The 24,885-nt window shown below is 39.9% G+C and overlaps 1 protein-coding gene across 1 annotated transcript in view; it reads right to left on the bottom strand.

Moving 5' to 3' along the window:
* Window positions 1-11,345: 11,345 nt before the first annotated feature.
* LOC114700296 (solute carrier organic anion transporter family member 1A5-like) overlaps window positions 11,346-24,885 on the bottom strand; it is a 58,248-nt gene continuing 44,708 nt past the window's right edge. Inside the window, exons 9-14 of the mRNA XM_028879883.2 lie at window positions 24,147-24,342; window positions 21,637-21,802; window positions 19,538-19,710; window positions 16,430-16,494; window positions 15,248-15,365; window positions 11,346-13,056 (exon numbers count right to left, since the gene is read on the bottom strand). Coding sequence (XP_028735716.1) covers window positions 12,837-13,056; window positions 15,248-15,365; window positions 16,430-16,494; window positions 19,538-19,710; window positions 21,637-21,802; window positions 24,147-24,342 — 938 coding nt within the window. The 3' untranslated portion in view covers window positions 11,346-12,836. The remainder of the gene's footprint in view (window positions 13,057-15,247; window positions 15,366-16,429; window positions 16,495-19,537; window positions 19,711-21,636; window positions 21,803-24,146; window positions 24,343-24,885) is intronic.

Below are 24,885 nucleotides of genomic sequence, written 5' to 3'. Positions count from 1 at the left end.
TTCCCCAATGCTCTTCTGTCTCACTGGAACATTCTGCTTCTCTCTAGCAGTATCCCACTGACACCTCAAAGTCAAATATGTATGCATGGATGTGTGTGCATGTGTGTGCATACATGGGTATGTATGTGCGGGGGGAAACACATGAACCCAGTTGGAAATACCTCAGGTCCTAGCGTTTTTCTTTGTTTTTTATGTGTTTTTACATGTAAGATTCTGAATTATTATTTCATTCTAATTAATTCATTTTGGTTTTATGTGCTTGGACTGAGGATCAAACCTAGGGTTTTGTGCATGTGAGAAATGTACTCTGTCACTGAGCTATCTTCACTTTTTTTCAATCTGTTTAAATCAAATTAAATTTTGGTGAGCCAATTGTGTTTAGGAATTCATCCATTTCTTACTTTTTCCAGTATTTTAGTGTGTAATTTCTCATAATAGTTTCTTATGATCTGCTGTGGAATAGTCCTCTACACTGTGTAAATATATGTCACTGTGATCAGTTTAATAAACAAGCTGACTGACCAATAGCTTAACAGGATACAGCTAGGAAGGAAAGCCAAACTGAGAATGATGGGATGAGAAAGGACACCGTCTGAAGAGTCACCAGCCAGATGCCCAGGCCAGGGAGCAGGAGATGACTTTGTCATGTTAATGAAGGTACCATCATGTGGCAGAGCATAAATAGAAATATGGATTAATTTAAATGTAAGAGTTAGCTAGTAACAAGCCTGAGCTATTGATCAAGCATTTATCAATAATATTAAGTCTCAGTATGGTAATTTGGAAGCAGCTACTGGGATGGGGAATGGGTAGTCGGGATAGGAAAGCTTCCTACCAATTATGGCAGCCCAATGTGGGGCAAGAATTTCCATATGAGACCTAAAAATGCTTAAAAATGGATTCTAATCACACGAAAATGGAGTCAAGTACAGCTTCTTGATAACCATCTTTTTTCTGGTAGGCTCTGTTTGCTGGCAGCAAGGAGAAGTGCAGCTCCTTTAAGGGATAGCTTTCTGGCTCAGTGCTAGCAACAAAACTGGGCAACTCTTTTGAGAGGCCATACTGACAAACACTTACATGGTGTGTATGAGCAGCCAGTGGCATGCTACTCTGTGTCAGAGTGGACCCAGAAACGTCCCAGATTTGAGACAGTAACCACGGCTCCCAAATCTGGTAGAAAATATGCCTTTGCCATGAGATTAGACTCTCAGGGAACCACAGTGGAGAGCGAATACCAGCACACCATGATCTAAGCAAGTTTGTTGTTGTTGTTGTTTTGCTCATGCAGAGAGAAAAGGTTACATATGTGCAGTAAGGACAGATTCAGACAAAAAGAGCCTCTAAACAAGTCACAGTGTTTATAGGCTTGGGAGAGATGAGAACAAGTATATCCAGTCTAAGATTAAAAATAATAAATTTAAGTCCTTAAAAAGGGAAGCAAAGTAATATAAATGAAATAAGCCATGTAAAGATGGAAAATACACAGAGTCTGGAATATATATATATATATATATATATATATATATATATATATATATATTATGCTGTCTTTAAAAGTTTTGGCTGCTAAGGGCCCTTCAATTATGGAAACTGCTTGATTAAACCAATTATATATTTTTAAATTATCTTGATTTCAAAATTTAAGTCAAAGGATATGTCACTTTGGGAAAGAGATTACTGGTGCCCCTAAACAATAGGAAGTAGTCTAGAGAACTGTGCCTATATTCCCCCACCACAAAAAAATAAATAAATAAAAGGATTATAGAAGTTTGTCTTTGTTTAGGGGGTTTGGTTGCAAATTATTTTTGGTCATCTTAAAAAAAAAAAAAAAACTGCCGGGCAGTGGTGGTGCACTCCTTTAATCCCAGCACTCAGGAGGCAGAGGCAGGGGGATCTCAGTGAGTTTGAGGCCAGCCTGGTCTCCAAAGCAAGTTCCAGGAAAGGCGCAAAGCTACACAGAGAAACCCTGTCTCAAATAAATAAATAAATAAATAAATAAATAAACAAACTAACTAACTAAAGTAGTTAGATTCAAAGATCTCTTTCTAAAGGAAAAAGGGAAAGCGAGATAGGATATAGAAATGATAAGTTAAAAGTGTAGACTATTGAATCTGCCTTAATCTAAAACTATTAATCTTAAATATTTTTCATTGGTATGGATTTTGGTTTATTGATACAAATTTAGTTAATTTTATTATACTATATGTATATTTCTACTTTTGTTTGGACTGTGTTTACACAGCTCATTTTAAAATTTAATGTATATTACACAAGGTAATAGTCATTAATAGTCAAACTTATACTCGTGTTACGTATATTTTCAAGGTTAAAGAGATATATTTAGATAGAATATTGTCTTCAAACACTTCAAAGACTGACAGAATATGGCATTTAATATTTTTAAAAACATAAGGCTTTTCATGACAGTAAGACATGTCTGGTCAAATGGCCTCCAGATAAGGACAGCCTAAGTTTCCCCACCTGTCTCTTTCTGAGCATGGGCTCTCTCCTCTCATCTTATGATTCCTCCCATCTCCCAATTACTAGAACTATAGGCTTAAAAGTTCCAAATGTAACATTTCTTTGAAAATTTCTAAACTTTAATGTCCATAGTTTATATTTGTCTCATTAGATTTTCACTTGGCTGACAGACAGCATCTGGGGATCACATGAAGACTACAAAGGCTCTCTGCCCTGGGCATGCTGAAAACTGAGGTAATCCAGTCCGGCCCGTGTGATTGCTCCCTCCTGCTAAAGCTGGGTCAGCTAACCAGATGCATCTGATGAATGCTCGGTTGCCCAGCCTTTGACTAGCATTTCAGCTTTCCTGGGTCTTAACAATGCCCTAGCTTCAGCTAGAAGTAGTTATGGAAGAGTATATGCCAGCCCTTGCCCCCGACAATGGACTGAAATACTAAGTTAAAAGTAAACTCCCTGGTGTAGGGGACAAAATGGCTACCCATAATTCCAATTGGCATACCAGGAAAGTGGGCCATTACTTATCAATTGGTAGATTCATTATATTTCTACAATATGGTAGGACATTTGGCCTGCTTTATACAGAGCAAAGAGATATTATATGGCTTTAAGAAAAAAATGTTTCTCTTAAAACTATGTGGGACAATAACCTCATTATATTCAAAGAAATATTACAAAATTGAGACCAGATATAAAATAAATAGCTGCTCACACACACACATGTGTACACACACACACACACACACACACACACAAAATAAATGAACAAATAAATAATCCCTCTGTGACTGTGTACAATGAGGTATCTCTAACTCCTTATAAATAAATCTTTAGATGTAATATTGTTGGGTTTTTTAAAAAACACTTATTATTCATCCACTTCATTATAAATGACTTTTATTCTCTATTTAACTATATTGTGTCTTTGCTCTTTGAGAATTTCATAATGCATATACTGTGCTTGGATCAAATCTATCCTCCATCCCCTCCCTTCCAAATTTTTTCAGGCTGACACCCACTTCCTGTGCTTCCTCCCAACTGCCTTTACCATTTTGGAAAATCCATAGTCCAGTTAGTTTTCCTGCTTATATACTTTATAAAATAGTCCTTATCGTGGTATTACAAACTATTTTTGAGTGTCCATAGCATTGAGAAAGTGGGTCATCTGCCCTCAGGTATAACTCCTCCATAAGTCATTTCCTTACTGCTATACTTAATTGTTGAAAATTTCACTTATATTCCACAAAAATCGAAACTCCAAGCTCCTACTGCCCCTCACACCATTAACCCCACAAAGACACTCAGTATGTGCTCTGCTAATATTTACCCAAGTGTTAATGCAAGGATGGCCCATGTGCTCCAGCTACCTATGAAGCACTTTCCATCCATAGGATGGAAATTAATGACAGAGCCTCCCTGGTGATGGAGCTAAGCAAGGCCAAGGATATTTAAGACAGCTTGACAGTTACTGAATTGTTCATGCAGAATTGGGCTGTGGCTCCTGAAGCTGCTTCTGGCTATCAAGGCATTTTCTGATATTGCTGCCACTAAGAGGTAAAAGACATCCTATGCTTGGGAGATGTTATGTAGTAAAAGAAAATCAATTTCTGTCTTACTTGTTGGACTTATTTCAGGAAAAATGTAAAAGAATAATTAATGTGTTATAATAGAAAATTTCATGCCATTTTAAAAAAAGAAACAACATTTTGAAACTCAAAGTTGGCAAAGATCATTAAGAAAAAATAACAGAAGTCCTTGTAAAATGCACTTTAAAATTTCTTTGAAAGTTTTAATTTAAAATTGCATCAATCAGAACTGAAGGACGTGGCTTGACTTGAATGTTTTCTCTTCTCAGGGAACTTGAGAAGCAATGCACATCTTAAAGCTGCCAGCTGCCCTCCTCATCTTCTCTGTGGCACTAAACCACTTGACAGCTACACCTGTCAGAAGGTTGGTAACCTGGAAATCCCTACTTCTTTTGAAAAGTGTGGGGAAATTAGTATTCAACACCGCTGTGCAACTAACAGCTCTTGTATTCTTCAATTTCTAAGCAATTCTTGCCGTTAGCAGTACTTGAAGGGGAAGGTTTCCCAATTCTGCGTACTTCCAGGACAAAGTCAGTGACTGAGGAATGACTGGTAGAACATCTTGTGGATGGCCATGGATGGTAACATTTGTCTGGAACGTATTAGAACCTACAGGGGCCAAGCCAGAGTAAGATGCCAGGAAAAGTGACAGGCAGACAGTCATGCTGTCTGAACCCAGTTGCTATGGGATGTTCTTTCTGTATGCTGTGAATATGTGTTGCTTTCATTGGTTGATAAATAAAGCTGTTCTGGCCAATAGCCAAGCAGAATAAGATTAGGCGGTTTAATCAAACTGGAGAAGAAGAAATGTGGAGTGGGAGGGAGCCAGCCACTGGACGAGCAAGATGTATTAGAACACAGTGAAGCCACAAGACACATGGCAAGACATAGGTTAATAGAACTTAAGCTGTAAGCGCTAGCTGGCAATAAGCCTGAGCAATATACAAAACAGTTTGTGATTAATATTAAGCCTCTGAATGACTATTTTAAAAGTGGCTGCAGGACCAGGCAGGACAGAAAAGCCCCTGTTTACACCCAATAGTGAAAGAAACTGAAGGGATTGAACAAGACATTGCTTTTTATGTCAGCTGAAAATTTGGTGCATATTTTCAGGAGTGTGTTTGTTAGTTTGTTCTTCCTCAGAAGATTCAGGAAATATCCAAACTTCTACAACTCCTAAAAATTGAAGCTATAAAATGAGAGGCAAATGAAAGATTTTAAGAAGTTAAATTTCAGAAATAGTTAAAAAGTTGTTTGCTATTTGAAGGTCATTCCATGCCATAGCCATATAGAGATATAAGTTTAATACATGATGACTCTGAACATCTGTGGATGTAAATTAGCAATACCTGAAATATCGTCACTGTGTAGACTGTACATAGACATCATCATGATTTCTGAGGAAGGCTTATTGGAAATATCAAAGGGAAACAAAGAAAACTAAACAGTGGTTTGAGGAAATCTAAGGTCATTTAAGGCAGCTGGCAGAATAGTAGTGATTACAAGCTTCAGACGGAAACCACTAAAAACTGTAATTCTCCATCTATTTAAAAGATTGCTATTATGAAATCCATGAATCTGATTTAAACAATGTAACAAGAATCTGTGCCAAAATCAGTTTTGCTCCATATATCTTAGGAGACCAGACGTAATCACTCTTGACAGCACAAAGAACTAAATGCACCTTTGAAAAAGAACGTGATTTAAGTCTCTAAATAGATCATCATCATCATCTCTTTCTTTGTCTCTGGGGTATTTGTTCTTGGGTGAAAGTCTGTGTCAATGTGCAGACATTTCTACAGCACTAGCTATGATTAATAGCAGCAATTATCAGAAAATGTTTTTTGTCATCTGAACACTTACCTGGTTTCAAACAGTGTTCTCTGAACTGACTGTAATTTTCAATTGTTTTTTCATGGCTAAAAATAACTGAAAAACCAATATGAAATTTCCAATAAGCAGAAAAATTTAATCATGATGGAAAATTTAACAGTATTTCTTAATGTTTCTTCTGGTGTCCCCATTTATTTTCTTCAAGTATGTACAGAGATTTGCTGAGCACTTTTACCAAGTGTGTCTGTGGGTTCTCAGAGCTTATACAATGAACTTTACTCTAAAATAGAATTATTCACAACATTACTATCTGTCAGATTATTTTTGTGTTTTCTCATAATTGTTTATCTTCTGTTCACTCACAAGACATGCTTGAAATGTCTTTTAAATCATTTCTTTACATCAGTCCCATTTTGGAGGATGGGGTATATATACATACTCACACTCACACTCAATCCTAGTTTTATCACTAGCAGTTCCAAGTAGTAGCTGCACACCTCTATATAGGAATGCTAATATAGACAAATCATTAATAAAAAAATACCAGTCACTGAAGCCTTGACAATCTGAGTGGCCTGAGCTGCCACCTGGGGCCAAGATAACATGCAAGCCCCAGACTGCTGATGAGGACCATGTGTGAATCTGTGGTCCTGCAACACTGGGTTCTGTGTTGATGTCTGTGGCCCATGGTGCCACCAGTGATTACATGGATGCCCAGGGTCTAGGACACAACCTGTGGCCAGGTTGGTGCCTCAGGGCTATTCCAATCTGAATGACCATGGTGTCATGTCTGGGTTTGTGGCCCTACCATAGCTAGGGTCTGTGTTGATGTCCATGGTTCCTGATACCATCCAAGGCCAGGCCAATGCCAAGGATCTGGGCTGCCACCTGGGGCCATGTTGGTGTATAAGTGTTGTGGGAATTCTGCCATTCAGTCTAATGACCAATGGAATGGAGCAGTTTTGCCCAATGGGCATGGTCTTCTCTGAAGGTACATGACCTTTTAAGAACCAGTGGCTGAGGGTCCTGCTCTCTTAGACTGTGGAGGGCTTTCTGACCCCATGGCTCAGTGACCTTTTCTGGATCTTCCCCATCTCTCCCTGGTGAATAAAAAGGCACTGCTTTATTCTGTATTCATGAGTATACTGATTTGATTTCATCCTTTAATCAGTCTGACCTGATCCAAGATTTCTGTATCTTGCATTATTCAAGGGCCACTCTGCTGCAGGGGCCATGCTGGTCAGAGTGGCCTGTGCTAACTCCTGGGGCTATGGTGATATCTAAGCACAGGTTGCTCCAGACCATTCTGGGTCCATGGTCTTACCAAAGTTGGGGCCTGTGATGGCCATGTCCTGTGTTGCCACCGAAGGCCACACAGATACCCAGGGTCTGGGTTGCAACCTGTGACCATATTGGTGCCTGGGGGCCACGCTGCCACTGGAGCCATGTTGAACAGGATGTCCTGCACTGCCACATAGTGTTATGGTGTCATCCATGCCCAGGTTGCTGTGATGGACCATTTCTGGGAACATGGCCCAGCAGCAGCCAGAGACTTGTTTGATGTCCGTGGCTTTTGTTGCCACTGGGGACTGAGCAGATGTGTGGTGTCTGGATAGCCACCTGAGACCATGTTGGTGTCCAAGGACATTGCTGCCATGGGGACCATACTGATCTGAATGGCCTATGCTGCCACTGGGGTCATGGTGACATCCTGTCCTGAGCTGCTGCTGAGGGCATCTCTGGTTCTATGCTCCTGCTCTAGTTAGGGTCTGTGGTGATATCCATGGCCCATGTTACCACAGGGGTTAATAGGAACAATATGTGTTGAAATCTGATTGCTGGTGCTCAGTGAGCCCTGCTCATCACTGGCCTTGTAATAGGTTGACCTACCCCTCACTGGATACTGTAACAGATTTGGCCTCTACATTCCAGAGATATGGCTCTACCCCTCATTATGGGCTTTCAAGATCTGGCTCCAATGTCATGGGCCTAGGAGAACTGTCTCTGCCCCTCACCTAAGGGGTTGGTCCCAGTGGCCCAGACCAAAACCAGCTTGTCTACCATCCTGACCCACATCCTGGGCCTTGGATTGGCCCACCCTAACATCTATCCCATCTATGACCTGCTGGAGTGCATGAAGGAACTTGTCCTGCAGAATGATAGTTACAGAATCTCCCTGACTCTGGGTGACAGCAAGATATCCAAGAGGAATTTCAGTGAGGGTACATAGCCAGAGTATTCTCTGGTCCTGCACGGGCCTAAAGTCCTGCAGTTGCTTATAAAATAATCACTCAGAGGCTTACTAATATTTACAAACTGTACGGTCTGTGGCAGGCTTCTTGCTAGCCATCTCTTTCATCTTAAACTAACCCATTTCTATTGATCTATGTATTGCCACGTGGCTGTGGCTTTACCTGCATCCCATTACAGGTTGCTACTAGGATGGTGGTTTGGCTTCTCTCCCACTCGCCTTTCTCCTCTCACTGTCTCTCTTGGATTTCCCACCAGTCTCTAAGCTGCCTTGCCATAGGCCAAAGCAGCTTATTCATTAGCCAATAAAACAACATATATTCACAGCATACAGAAAGACATCCCCCAGGAAGGGTCCAGTGATGATGGTGCACCAGAGGCCCTGGAGCAGAACAAAGACTCATTGCACTGATCATTTTGCTGGCGGGGCTGATTGGACAGAAGGGTGAACTGTGTGGCATACCACAGCCCCTAATGACACTGGCATGAATGGAGAGGTGTTGGAAAGACAGAGGAGTGAGGTGGAATTTTTTATTTGTTTGTTTTTTGTTTTAATTAGTGTGAGGAGACATTCTGCAGCATTGAGGGGGGATACGGAGGGACTGGAAGGTGAGCAGGATTGGGGTACACCATGTGAAATTCCCAAAGAATGAATAAACAATTAAGTTTAAAAATACCTAAAGTGGAGATAGAATCTCTTGCACTGGCTTTGTCACCCTTTCCCGGCATTCCAATGACTGTTTGAATAGTCGTGTGCATTCTCTCACCATCTTCAGATGGAAGGTTTCTTGGGGGAAGCAATACTGCATCTAGGACACAAACTCAGATTCCAGTGTGTTTTTCCTGAGGAGTGGTGGTCCTTTTAGCTAACTCAAAAAGCTAATGTTCCATTTAGAACAGCTTAAGGTGCTGTTATTGCTCACTAATCAGTTCCCAAAATCCAGCCCCATGACTTGAATGTGAAGAACTCTACAGTCTGCTCCCATCACTGTCAAGAACATCTTCAAAGGAGATTGCCCTGCATTGATAGATCATGTTTTCTACTATCTTAAATCTATCAGTTTTCAGATTTACAGACCAAATTCTAATCTTGGCTGTTTTTTAAGAAAAGTCTGGAAACACTGGCAAAACTCTTTAAAGCATTAAGTCATTTCTTTGAAATACGGTGTTCATGTGTGCTACAGCTTCAAAGAAGGGATAATTTCCCTGAGATGACTACAGATGAGAAATGTGGATTGCACTGGGTGTGGTGGCACACACTGGGAATCCCTGCACTGGAGAGGGGTGGCAGGAAGACGATGCTGGCTTGAGATTAAAAAGTGGGAAACTGCTTCAAAAAATGAAAATGTTGAAACCAGCATTTGGGTCCTGCAGTGGGCTTTCTCTGTTTCTAACTATCAAAGAAGAACCTGTGCTTTTAGAGTGAAAGACTATCTCCTTCATAAGCAGTGAGTCCCAGGCACTGGGTATATGCATGTGAGCACATGTACCTTGAAGATCAGAGACATCATCCCCCAGAGCTGAGGTCAAAGGTGGTTGTGGGTGGTGGGAACCAAACTTAGAACATATGCAAGAGCAGCACATGCTCTCTCCATCCCCATGACATTTTCATTTAGGACACACTCATTAATTCAGGAAATCATAACATGAAGGTAACTGCAAAAAGCCTTTCAGTTAAGTTGTCTACATTCTCTTCACTGTTGTTTGGGTTTGGTCAATCCCCCAATGTGTTAAAATCTTAGTCTTCAGCAAGGTGCTGTTGGAAGGTGGTTGAAGCATTAAGAGGTGGGACCTGGAAGGAGGAAGTTGGGTCCATGGCCATAAGCCCTTAAAGAGATACTAGGCCCTTTGCCACTTCCATCCCTCTCTCAGATTCCAGGTCAATGTGAGGTCCCCAACTTCCTTCCTATGAGTTTCTTCCCCAATGTGCTACACAGACACAGGTCCAAAGCAGCAGGGCTGAGTGATCATGGCTGGAGACTTCTGGAGCAAAATAAGCCTTTTCTTCTTGGAAGTGGATTGGTCTTAGTTCGAGTAACTGAAACTGTCAACTTAACTCTCCCATGAACATTCTGGTTCCCTTAAATAGCTTTTACGTATGTGGCTGCTTGCATTCTGCTCTAGCAGGTAGATGTTCTTTTTCATCTTACTATGCATAAATAACCACAGTAGATTGACCTCCACCCCTCACCTTTCCTTGTAGCTGAAGTTTTCCTGTGTCCCACCTGGCCCATGATCAGGACAAATCTCTCTCACCTGCTAGTCCTGCAGCTCTTGGACCCAAGTAAACACACAGAGGCTTATATTAATTAAAACTGCTTGGCCATTAGTTCAGGCCTATCACTGACTCGCTCTTACACTTAAATTAACCCATAATTCTTATTTATGTTTAGCCAAGTGGCTTGGTACCTTTTCTCAAATCTGCCTTCACATCTTGCTTCCTCTGTGTCTGGCTGGCGACTCCTGACTCAGCCTTCCTGTTCCCAGAATTCTCCTCTCTGCTTATCCTGCCTATACTATACTTCCTGCCTGTCTACTAGCCAATCAGCATTTTATCAACCAAATCAGAGCAACACACATTCACAGCATACAGAATGACATTCTGATCATTTCCTTCCTTCATCCTCCCCATCTTTAGGGATTTATGCCATTTTTATATTATGGACATACATTACCAAGGAAAGAAAAATGAGGATCAGAAAGAAATAGTTTTGGTCATGATATAGTCATGAACCATGGCTCTACAATAGACAGGCTTGTTCCTTAAAATCTATTCATTCTTTATCAACCACAAAATAAGATGAGTTTTGTGTGAGGTGTTTACCCACCAACCCCACAGCTCCCCAGAGTTTTCTTGAGTGTGAACAGCAGGAAATATTAGATAGAAGGATTTAGATTGTGGAGATAAATAGATAGAAAATACAGAATAGCCTCAAGATGGCCTGGAACCTATTCCAAGGGGCCCTGACTGTCTCTGCCCCAGGGTATTTATAGAGATGCCAAGGGGTGGAGCAAAAGACCTCCTCCCCCAGCACAGCCAAGTGCAGATCATTTCAGACACCTGCACTCAGTCCTGTGGCCCTAATCATCCTCTATGCTGACCTGCTGGGTAAAGCCACGAGGAACCTGAAAACGGGCTCCCACAGTTCTGTATCAATTACTTTTCACTGTTGTAATAAAACACCACAAAGCAACCTGTAAAAGAAAAGAGTTTATTTTTGCTTATGATTCCAGAGGGATAGAAGTCCCTCATGGCAAGGAGGCATGACAGCCAGCTGCAGCCATGGTGACTGGGGCAGGAAGCTGAGATTTCACATCCTCAACCAAAGCACAAAGCAGAGGGAACTGGAAATAAAAGAGGATTTTAACTCTCAACACCTAGCCTGGTGGTTCACTTTGTCAATTAAGGGTGCACCCCCAGTTCTTCACAAGCAGAGTTATCAACTGGAACCCAAATGTCCTAATTCCCGATCTTAAGAGGGACAGTTCTCAAACAAGTTGATTTTGATTTTAAAGTGCACCTTGAATTTTATTAATCCCAATGTTACAGTTTACAACTTTCTACAATTTTTTTTCATTTATTTATTTGTTTGAGGGTGAGGAACTACAGCAGAGGGTAAAGGATAATTTACAAGAGATGGTTTTCTTTCTTCATCCCAGAGATCAAAATTATCATGTCAGACTTGGTGGCAAACACCCCTTTCCACTGAGCCATCCAGCTGGCCCTTGTTAAATCATTTTACTCTGAGATGATTTTGAAATTTAATAACCAGGTGCTCTGAGAACCCATGAGTAAAATGAACACTGGACCAAAGAGGCCACCTGCATATGAGAAGGCAGTCTGTTGAACTGTAAATACGGCATCCATCCTTGACTTTTTAAATATATTTTGTTTTATTATCAGTAGTTTACATTAGGGTTGCCACAAACTAGGCAAGCACTCTACTACTGACATAGAGTTCTGTCTCCACAAAGGGTCTTTGGAAGGTCTGCCTTTCTCAAATACTGGTTTTTAGGAAAGACTTTCATGCCCAATCTTGAATTACTATAAAAAAAAGTTCGAACCATCTTTGCTACAAGATTTTTAATAACCTCACTAAATGTGTCAGTGCTCTAAACAAAGTGATTAAATGTTTGACAAGAGTAATAAAAGAAGGGATACAAAACAAGAGGCCATACATTATGAGAAGTCATATTTTGGAAGCAGCATGTCTCAAAAAAAAGTTTACAACTCCTAAATAGACATAGACATGTGCAGATGTCTTGCATGTAGAAAGGATAATTATTCAATGTGACACAACAAAGATGCATATTTTCAGCTCTAAATACTTCCAGCATTAAAGCATAAATTTAATGAAATTGAATAGTGTTTCAGAAATGGCCAAGTTTTAATGCTATTTGAAGATATGTGGGAAATACTCACAGGCTTATATTGAGTTAAAAGAGAAAATGCTCTTTGAAAATGAAGACAGCTATATAGTTCAGTATGGGGTCACCATAGACTTCCCTGGGAAAATCTTAAGTGCTACCCTAATGTTCTAAAAATGCTGTCAGTAAATATTTTTGTCATGAGTAAAATAATTTTGAGGTCCTTAAGGATAAGAAGAGATTTCCTATAGTACTTCTTACAATTCAAAAGAATCAAATGCACACTCTGTCAAGGGCTTGTGCAGGCCAATAGAAAACTCATTACAGCTTAGTTTTCAGTTCTCTGTCATTCTCAACCTCGGGACTTCTGTGCACATCCACACACTCGCTTTTCTTCTCTGTGAGCTTTGTCTCTGCAAGTTCAGTTTCTGAAGAGTCAGTTTCCCCAGGGAGTTGGCGCTTCTTCATGAGTTTTAGAATGAAGAACGCTGGGAGATAGCTCAATCCTCTTAGTGCTGCAGGCAAGCCGATGTAAATGTTCCTATTGAAAACAACTGATCTGTATTAATATAATTCTTAATGCGTTCAGTGGAAGCTAACCTTTTATATTCTTAGAGATCATTTATTGTTCAAAGAAAAACATCAGGTGATTATTTTGCCCTAGTAATTAACATAATCTACTTTGCTTAGTTATTAATTCTTTTCATTTGCTGAACTATTCCAGGTTAAGCATGAAGACTAAGTTTCCTGAAATTAATTAGCTAATTTTCCCTTTCAGCATTTCTGAGAATAACTTTTATACTGTTATAAGCATCTGTTCTTTTTAGAATTGATAAAATACAACTTCAGGTTTCTGGCCTTGATGTGTTTGGGAAATAGGTATTGTGACATGTATATTTCTAAATAACTATGAAAGCATTCTTTCATGTTCTTAACATGTTTATAGGAAAATATGGTGTGATGAATAGTGCTGTAAACTTTACACAATCTAGAATCTCCTAGGGAGAAAGTTTCAGCGAAGGCCAGTATGGAATATGTTGGCCAGTAAACATGTCTGAGGGAGATATTTTGGTTACATTATTGAGTTGAGAAGAACTAGCATACAGTGGGTGGCACCATTCCTTAGACAGGAAATCCTGAACTACTTTAGCACAGAGAAAATGATCATAGTTACATCTACAGTGGGAAAGTATAAATATGTTATATATGTGGAGATGCTTAAAACCAGATGTAACAGTCTAGAAATACAATTGAGATTTTTTTCTAGATGTGTAAAAATTAACAAATATCTTAGTTTATTTTCCTGCCACTGTTATAAAAGAACCTGACAAAATCAGTTTGAGGGAAATAGGGTGAATTTGCTTCCAATTCGAGGTTACAGTTTTCCATTCTGGGGACGTCAAGGCAACTGGAGCTTTGTCCAACATAGATACACTGACAGAAGTAGATGAGGCATTCAACACTTTTACTATAGGCACGCCAGACTGAGAATGGGATAGTAGCCACCCCAGCTATACACAGTTGAGGACAGGGAAATAGCCAGCACTTTTTCTTTCTCAGAATTTTTCAGTATCCTCCTCACCCAGAAACAGACAGAACTGGGTCATACCTAGAGAGAGCCAAAATACCTTTTGGCTGAAGTGGTTTTACAAGCAAGGAGGAGCACAGTGTAGTCTGTAGCAAACAAAGGTTCTCTGTGGACTTTTTGGGACCTTTTGCCCTATAGGGACAGCAAGGTAACAGCCTAAGTCTGGCTCAAGATCAGCCTGTCATGACCTCTGTGCATAGGCCAGCAGGGAACCCACAATTCTTTCCTATAGTGTCAGTGACAGGGGCCTGTGTAGAACGAGAGTGGTGGGAACCATGCAGGTAACTGCCTTTAGTCTAAACAGCAGCAATACCCGGATCTCAGAGGCCAGGCCCCCTGATCTGCTGGCTCTTGAGGTTAATGGTTTCAGTTATGTGTATGTGTGACAACGTCCTCCCCCTTTGTGAAACTCTCAGCCTGTTTGTACCACAACCGCTCTACTGAGCCAGGTAATGTCCATGAGGCAGCCAACCACTAAGTGCAGTGGAGCATCCGTGGGTTCCCAGAGACGAGACCGTCAGTCAAATTCAGGTAGCAGGCCCCTTCTCAAGGAGGCCCCCGGGAACAGCACCTGGCATGCTGTTAAACTGCAAGGGCCGTCCACAGACTTGGGTTCTTATTATATCAGGCTGCAAGCATGAGAGGGCTGTGACCTTTCCAGGAGCTAGAACGTCAGAATCCCTGCTGCTTGAATGTGCTGGGACTGCCATACTGACCCCTGCGGAAGGAAAAAGTCCTTCTCTCTGTCATAGGTATGGGGTGGTGGGAGCTGAGATATTTGTTTCCACCAACAGTGCCATTATCTCTGGTCTCTGGATCTTGCTGTTCTGTTTATCTCCAGTGTTCTGCCATGCTAGCTCAGCTCCAGATGCAGCTCTCCCCCTACTGCTCCAGGGCCTCTACACAGACACCTGCTCCCTTTTAAAAGTATTATGAAGGGTTAGGTTAGGAAACCCACACATGCTTAATTGTATCAAACATTTTAGAAATAATGGGAAATATTAAAATACATAATAAGGAAGTTATACCATCCACATGCATTCTGAAAATGAAGCCAAATGTCATCTTATCACTCAAGAAAATGTTACATATGATTGAGGACAGTTTATGCACTACAAAAGTAAGTCTCAAAAATTATCTTTACCTGAAGTTATTCGTATCATACATCCTGCACGCCCCTGGTTCTCCACATTTCAGAGTCCCCCAGTGTAAACAGGTTCTGTCTATCAAGGCACCAAAGTAAATAGGTGCTGGAATGCCAGCTGCAATGACAAGAGAAAGAAAAACAGCCCATTGCCAGGAAGAGAGAAGAGAGAGAGAGAGAGAGAGAGGTGTTGTTTTATTTGGAAGTAACTCCATTCAGTATTAAATAATAAACAACATAACAAAATATGAATCAATGCCTCTCCACTTTTAGGAATTATAATTTAATGTAAAGTTTCTAGATCACAACAAATAAAACAATGTAAAAAATGCTAATAAAGCATTCATTGAGTTTATAACCATGAACCTCATGTATTTTCTCCAATGCCTTGTTCTAGTTTTCTGTACATCTAACTACCAAAACCATTTCCTTCTTGTTTTATTCTTGAATCTACTAAGAGATGAAAGGTGTAATTAAGTATAGGTAAGTTTTGGAAAGACAAGGGGAAATATTTTTCACCTCCGCGGTTACCTCATTCTCAGACTAATTAAAAGTTGCCATTTCCAATCACAAGGGCTTTAAACTGGAGATCAGGGTTATGTGGACAGAGCACATGTATGTTAAACATACCACAAGGGCATTGTAATTTCCTGGATGTGGACAGTTGGGATACTACAGATCCAGAGACAGATTCTCTTTTCTTCTCTTTTGTATCATGTATTGGCCTTCCCTGTGTCTGCCCTCATGTCCATCCATAACTATCACAGGGAGCCTTTGAGGAGATGTGGTGACTGAACAGGTCTCTATTCTCCCAAACCCTAAGAATGCCATCAGATAGCACTTCACCCTACAGCAGAGAATTCCCTGCTTTGCTGTCACCAACCTAGCTGACATTCCCACAGATGTATTTGATAAGTGCCTTATTCATAACTTCCTGTGTTCTCCAACTATAAACATCACTAATGTCGCCATGTTGAAAACTGACATTTGGATGACCTGAATCTGTGTTCCCATTGTGGTCACTCATATTTGATCCCAGAATAAAACTTCTTATTTCCTGTAAGGTGATGGTTGTGTTTTGGGTTAACAAGATAGTTGTTATCTTTTTATTCAGAGAAAATTAACTAGTTTACTAAGTACTCAGTATAGTATTGGTCTGATGTGTTAGGAAATTGTTCATACCAAATACTCTTGTACAAAATGCATGTAACCCAATTCCAAGTGACTTCTCTTCAGACTTGACACACCTGAAAAATACATACACATAAATAAAAGTACAACAAGCAAACCCGTATCTGTCCTAGCATCCTTCCAATGACCATCATAGTTCATGATCCTAATGGTTAAGCTTTTCATCCTGTGGTGAGGACAATATAGCTCTACTGCTAAGCCCACACAGAGAAGCCATATGACTTCTGAAAGTTGTCCAGTGACCTCCATACATCTAAAGCAGGGTGGAGCCCTTTAAGTGTTAGACATTAGCTGTAAACCTAAATGCATAGATCCCTGGTTACCATGGTGACCACCATGCTGTACCCATCATAACGAACCCAAACCTTTGAAAACAAAGACCAAATAAATCTTTCTTCTCTTAAGTTGTTTGCCAGGTATTCTATCACATTGGTAAAAAAGCTAACATATTTTATATAAAAATTCAAGATATAAAGGCAGTCACAGAGATAAACAGAGAAAGAATCCATCATGTAAGCAATGACATTAAGAAAATGCCTTTGTGGCTGGAGAGGTGGCTCAGTGGTTAAGAGCACTGGCTGCTCTTCCAGAGGTCCTGAGTTCAATTCCCAGCAACCACATGGTGGCTAACAACCATCTACAATAAGATCTGGTGCCCTCTTCTGGCTCTCAGGCATACATGTAGACAGAACACTGTGTACATAATGAATGAATGAATAAATAAATAAATAAATAAATAAATAAATAAATAAATAAATAATTTTTAAAGTGTTTTTTAAAATGCCTTTGATATATGGAGTTACCAACTTTTGGTGTTTGCCTTCTCTGTACTGCCTACAAAAATAGACCTGAGGTGATTTTGAAAATTACATGCGAAGGGGAGGCTTATAAAGCAGTCAGGAAGAAAACTGAGAAATATTCTTAAAAATTAGGAATGTATGAGTCCTTCTAAAATGTGCTCTATCACCACCAAATAACCCTTGGCTAAGAAAAGCATAATAAATGCATCTGTTGGAATTTAATTTTGGAAGCGAATTCATGACAGAGTTCAAGAAAACACAAGTCTAGAAGAGTAATGATAGCGTGCAAATAGTAGTACTGTATCACCCATCATTTTTATATATGTCACAATATATATCCTATTCCACTATAGTCTATTATGGGTAGAAGCAAGGGAACAAAAGAACCAAGGGAGGAAAAGGAAGCAGAGGGGAGTGGAAGAGAGAGGAAGAAAGAGGGAAGGATAGGAAAAGAGAGAAGAAAAAAGGAGAAGACAAAAGAGAGGAGAAGAGAGGTGTGAGGGGAGAAGAGGAGGGAAGTGAAGAAGGAAAGGGAAAGGGATTCTGGGATAGAGGAGAAGGAGAAGGAATGGGATGGAAAGGGAATGTGGGCAAGGTAACAGAAAATAAAAACACAGGGAAGAGAAGGGAGGAGGGAGAAGCTTGGTCCATCCTATAAGGATAAAATGTTATGAATCACACATAACTTGACTTTGCTTCTAAATTCCAGTGAGACAAGAAAGAAGGCTTCAACTGTTTTCCAATTGTTAGTGGGTGATAAGTTTGCTAGACTGGAAAGAACACCTGCTAACTGTGAAAAAACTTGAGATGTGGCTCTGCTCTTCTTCACTTTTTTTTAGAAGTTTGAGTATCAAATATTGCATTACTGTAGCCCCTGTTTAGAGAGTACCTATTAATGTATTCATGTATTCCTGTACCTCATTGTTAGAGAATAACTGCTATTGCATTCATCTATATTCTGGTTAGATAGTATCTATTATTGCATTCATGTTTTTTGTTAAAGACATGTTTGTGGTTGATATATTGTACACACTAATAAACTTATCTGAGGGTCAGAGAACAGAACAGCCACTATATTATAAAAAAGGTGTAGGCAGTAGTAGCACATGACTTTTATCCTAGCATTCAGGAGACAGAGATCCATCTTGATCTCTGTGAGTTCAAAGCCACACTGAAAACAGCCAGGCATGGTGACACAAGCTTTTAATCCCAGGAACTGAGCAAAAACCAGAAAGGTATTTAAGGCATGAAGACCAGGAACTAGAGTCTAGTTAAGCTTTTAGGCTTTTAGCAGCAGTTCAGCTGAGATCTATTTGGATGAGTACTCAGAGGCTTCCAGTTTGAGGAAACAAGATCAGCTGAGGAATTGGCGAGGTGAGCTTAGCTGTGGCTCAATCTGTTTCTCTGACCTTTCAGCATTCACCCCAATACCGTACCCCGAGTTTTTTATTAATAAGACATTTAAGATTCCTGCTACACAGGTTGACCGCAAAACATCAAGAGACCCTGGTCACTTTTACACAGAGGGTTTCACACTCTGCCAGTCAATTAGCTGAGCCTAGGAAGTGAATGCTAGACAACTCCTCTCTCCCTGCCAAAACAAGATGTCCCTTAATGTAGGCTTAAGACATAAGGAGGCAAAATAGGAAAGAGCAGGCAGGAAAATTCCAGAAAACTTTAAATTACTGTTAAATATAGCAATGCTCACTATAAGAATATTGATAAAGTATCTCAGAGCATTGAGGTTCTGGAAATCACGACTCCAAGAGCCTTTCTTGGGAAAAGAAATTTTAATCACTGACCAAAAAATCTAAATGGCATTGTTAGAATGCTCAGTGTGTAAAGTTGCTTGACACCAAGGCTAGATGACCCAGAACCCAGGAACATATGTAAAAAAATAGTTAAAAAGCTCAATTCAGGGGCATACATCTGTAACCCCAGCATCCCCCATAGTGAAATGGGAGAAAACAGCATTGCTTGGGAACTTGAGGGCCTGGTATGCTGGAGTACACAGCCAGGACAGCAGCAGAGGAAAGAAGAGAGACCCTGCCTCAAAACAAGAGGAGCAGAGAACTGATTCCCCAATATTGTCTTCTGACCTCCTGTGCTCTTAGTGGCACTCAGGAACACACACCACACACACACACACACACACACACACCACAGACACACACACACTCACTCACACACACACCACACACACACACACACACACACACACACACACACTATTTACTCACATATGCACATACTACTGAGAAGGAAAGAGAGAAAGATAAATGAAAGACTTATTGATTACCTCAGTAAAACCATATACCCAGGAACGACTGCTAGGGAGTAGATGAGACTGGTAATTAGTACCAATATGAAAAAGTACTGCAGCCTGATAGTGCAGTCAGGGCCTTTTTTACACAGCCCAAGGACTGCAGATGAGTTTCCTGAAGACCCAATGCAGCTGCAGTTTTGAAACACCTGTCAAAGAAAGCAAAGTCCCATTTAAGGAAGAAAAACATTGGGCATAAACCTTCAATATTTTCAACAAGGCCAGTTAAAACAAAATGGCCCATGTTATGACTAAGAGGAAGAGCACTCATCCAGAATGAATGAGGACCAAGTGGAGCACAAAGTTCATTAAATATTAAATACAGAGTAAAACAGAGGTTAGTTTTCCTCATTACCTCCCCCTCTTTGGTTTTGGTATCTTTGAATTCTATCATAAAATATAAAGGGGTAGATTTAAAATACTGGTACATTTTTTTAAATACATGGGGTAAGTTTGCAAAAAAAAATAATAATCAATTATCCTGAAAGCATACTTTATTTTATTTTACATTTATATTTATTTTCTTGTTTGTTTGGTTTTTCCTGCAGGTGTGTTTACTTGTGTGTGTGTTTCTGTGTGTGTGTGTGTGTGTGTATGCCTGTCTATGTGTGAACACATGTGTATCATGGCACACATGGAGAAGTCAGGGGATAAGTTATGGGACTTCGTTCTACTCCTCTACCTTGTAGGTCTCTAGGATGATGTTACAATGGCAAGGCTGGTGGCAAAACCTTTACTCACGAAGCCAGCATTTCAGCCTGCGAATAATTTTTTTAAGACTGTTTCATATGCTTTTTATTTTTACTTTTTTTTTTTTTGAGCTGAGGATCAAACCCAGGGCCTTGCGCTATCACTGAGCTAATAAATACTGTTTTGTTTTGACCCGAGTACTAAGTACTAACACAGCATGTGTTGCAGAATGCTGATGGAATAGCTGGGTGCTTACTAATAGTCAGGTCCCCAAGAAAAAGCGTTTATTTTAACAATAAAGTCAAATCTTGTTTGAGTTGTTACGTTTCTTAGTCTGAATAAGAACAAAATTTATATTTCACATTGATTACCAACCACATCTGTAAGTATTATGACAAGTTTAAGACAAGGAAAATGCTTAACTCTTTCCTGCTAAGCCATCACGAGGGGATGGCACAGTAGATAGAGTCCTGCACCAGCATGAGGACTGGAGTCCAGGTCCCAGCACACATGAGAAAGATGCACGTGTGGAGGATGTGCGCGCAACACTGGTGCTCTGAAGATGGGAGCAGGGACTCCCTGGGGATCATTGGCCAGGTGGCTAACAGGATAGGCAAATTCCAGGCCATGAGATCCCATCTCAGAAGCACAAAGTAGGTGGGACCTGAGAGTCAACAGCCGAGGTTGTCTTCTGACTTAGATGTGCACAAGCACCTGAATACATACACACACACAACTACAATAAATAAATAAATAAATAAATAAATAAATAAATAAATAAAAGACGTTCATGATAACAAAAGATAAGTTTTCTGCCTGCCTCAACTGTACAGCTAGTTTGAGGTCAGCCTGGGATTCGTGAAACCCTATCACAAAAGGGGCAGATTAAGTTCAGAGCATTTTTAAGTTTTAATTTTAACGTTTATTTATGTGTATGTTTCTCTGTCTGTGTGTATACAAGCAGGAGCACGTGGGTGTCTGAGGAAGGCAAAAGAGAGTGTCAGATTGCCAGGAGCTGGAGTTGGTCAATGCTCCAAGTGGGTGCTGGGAAGCAAACAGGTCCTCTGAAAGACCAGCAAGTGCTCTTAACAGCTAAGCTAGCATCACATCCTATCCAGAGTATTTTAACTCCAAACATTTGAATAATGATCTCAACTGCTTTGAAATTACAAAATAATTCTCAGACTCTATCAAGACTTTACATAATATCTAGGAATTGTAAGGTCAGGTATAAATATATAAAGGAAATTTAGTTATTCATAAAAATATATTAATCTATTTTAAGCATGGACTAATTTTTGCTTTTTAGCAGATGTAGGCTTAGATCATAGCACATATTAGCATGGCACAGGAAATTCAGCCCAGATCACTGAAAGGGTGTTTACCATGTTGATTCCTGTTCCAACAGACTTCTCACAGCCTGCAAGGCAGGCTGACATATATGCCAGGCCATTCTCTCCACACACTGGGTCCCACGTTCTAGTTAAGCAGTTACATCTTGTGTTGCAGTCATCAAGGACCATATTCTCCACGTACAAAGGCTGCTGGATTCTGAAATGATTGTAAATAATGTTAGGGACACTTAAAAGCTACCAAAGCACCACTTTATTTCCTTTATTTCCTTCTCTTCATCTCAGCATGTACACACATACACAAAGAGAGAGAAAGAGAGACACAGAGAGACTGAGACAGAGAGAGAAACATTTCAGAAATCCTCCAAATATCAATGTGTGGTCTCTGCACTATGTTTTGGCGACACAAGTTATCTGCTCTGGTGGTCACACAACTGCTTTTTCAATTACTTCAGAAACAAACATTCAGTGCCTACCACATAGAAAAATACTGTGATGTTTGAACTAAAAATAAAGATGGTAATCTCTCATTGATCTCCATGATGGGAAATAATGAAAGAGGGCCAGGAATATAATCTGCATTTCCATTGCTAAGATAGATGCTTCATTTAGCCCAGAAAACAGAGTGGTTTGCATAACCAGAGGTACAGAGAACTCAGCACTTAGAATGGGATTTAAGAGAATAATGTGGGAGTCTAGAGTCTCAATTCACATCCTGTCACTCAAACAGTGTAAAGTCAGCAGGACTGGAGATGGAGTCAGTACATACAACTCTACTTTGGCATTGTGGAAGGAATTTTATGTAAACTCACTTTTCCCCATTTCTATTTTCACATCTACAACGTGAACAGAACATTACTTTCTTAAAAAGAGATCCAAATCAATAATTATATATATAGTTATTTATGATTTTATATTTGAAATTATTCAAATCGTACAATTCACAAGGATTTTGAAAGGAATTTTTCTTTTAATCTTTCTCTGTGTGTGTGTGTGTCTGAGTGTGTTTATGTAAGTGAGTGTGTAAGTACACATGTATAATGACAGCATGCATGTTGAGGTCAGAAGATAATCTTCCACCTTGTTGGAAACAGAGTCCCCAAATGTTCACTGCTGCAAGTGTCATACTAGCAGGCCCATGACCTTTCAGGTTTTCCTGCCTGTGCCTCTCAGCTCACATGAGGAGTGCTGGGATTACAGACACTCTACCTGCATTCAGAGGAACTATTGTGGTCCCCTTCAGGTTCCCCAGCTGTCAGTCCAGAGCTGATGAGCTCTCACTAGCTTGGGTCATCTATCTCTGTGGTTTTTCCCACCATGATCCTGATCCCCCTCTCTCCTATAATCCTTCCTCCCTGTCTTCAACTGAACTCCAGGATCTTGGCCAAGTTCTTGGCTGTGGGTCTCTGCATCTGCTTCCATCAGTCACTGGATCTAGGTTCTATGATGACAATAGGGGTAGACACCAATCTGAGTACAGGGGGTGGGAGACAGCTGAGTGGCTTGATGTGTTTGTGCATTCTCTGACAATGGGACCAGGACTTACCCCGGGTACACAAACTGGCTTTTTAGAGTCCATTCCCTATGGTGCAATGCCTTACTCAGCTTTGATGTGTATGTGTGTGTGTGGAGGGGGTAGGTCCAGCCACAACTCGGTATGCAAGCCTGTGTTGACTACCCAAGGGAGGCCTTACTGCCTTGAGGAGGGATTGGGGTGAGATGAGGGGAGGTGGAAAGAGCTGGAGAAATGAAGCAAGGGGAACAGGGATCAGAGGATAGTATGTAAAAGGAAAGAATTTTTTTTAAATAAAAAAAAAACCCTAGATACTCTAGCAGGTCAAGCTGTAGGTGGGTTCTGGAGATCTGAACTCAGGTCTTCCTGACTGCTCAACAAGCACTTTAGCACTGAGTCATCTCCCCAGCCCTTTGAAAGGAACCTGCAAGTTATGCTTTATTTCATTTTAACTGATTGGTTGGTTGTATAATTGTCCCCTAAGCAAAGTTTTAAATTTCCCATGCTATGCAAAATATGACCAGACATTCCTTAAAATGCAAAATCTAAGTCTACAGAATACATGAGATATAACTATACCAAGGACATATATAAATATATTCATTTGCTGACACACCCACCATGTATTTGATTCTATTATGCTAAAATTGTGCCTATTGTAGAAACCTCTGAAGGCTCGCTGGCCTGTATTGTGTATTCAAATGATATCTGTTTATGGGAATATAAAATACATGGATGATTTGGCTGCACAGCTCTAGATTATTTCCTTTATTACACTTTAAAGTAGACTAGGATTTTACCATGACGACTACCCATATGCATGTGAAATCATAAAGTTACTCACTGGTCACCCCCTGACCTCTTTAATAAACTTATAACTTATATAAGATGCATGGATGGGAGAAAAATACAAGATAGCCATGGATCACTACCATTAAGTTATAGTAAAATGATCTGGCCATACAGAATCCTTGAAGAAAATGGACTAGCATTCTAAAAATATTATGATCTTCATTAGGAAACAACATACCCATCATAAGAGGTAGTTAAACCAGCAACTGGAAAATTATCACAGGTCATTAAGAAGTAAAAGAAAGATAGAAGGTACTCAGTCAGGGATAGGCAGAAAGCTATATATGCTGCTTTCTTCATAGAAGTCTTGAACTTCTTCATAATCAGGCCACCAATTACATATCCAACAAATATTGGAGGTAAGGTATAAAGACCTATAAATGCAAGTGAAAAAGTATTTTTAAAAGACAGCAGAAAAATAAATGTTATCAATTTGTCTCAAATATCTTACTTATGAAATTATCTCTAATATACAGTGATCCTAAGCCCTATTCATTCAAATATTATTATTGATTATAAAGAGGTTTTCAAATGTTCTATAACATCACTTTAAAAAGTATTAGCATTCATTTAATCATTTGCAGGAGGTTATAAACACCTGATAAGCATCACATATATGTGTATACACACATACATAAATTCATGCATGCACATATCTATGACTTTCTATTTTTCATGTATTTTATCCCTCTGTTTAGTGGAAATTTGACTCAGCTCCAGGTGATGTTGAAAGTAGTTGCTGAGTCCATGCTTATCAAGTGTAGAACATTTTGTGCATTGTTTATACTGCCCAGCAATATGGTGGTATTTTATTTATACTGAAATGTTATTTTCATTGTATGTTAATAAATAAAGTTGCCCAGGGGTCAGAGCTATTAGAGCCATAGCAAGAGTGTGGTGGTGGTGGCACATGCCTT

The sequence above is a fragment of the Peromyscus leucopus genome, chromosome 3 (genome assembly GCF_004664715.2).
Source record: "Peromyscus leucopus breed LL Stock chromosome 3, UCI_PerLeu_2.1, whole genome shotgun sequence".
Lineage (NCBI taxonomy): Eukaryota > Metazoa > Chordata > Mammalia > Rodentia > Cricetidae > Peromyscus > Peromyscus leucopus.
This window is presented reverse-complemented; position numbering and strand designations above follow the sequence as displayed.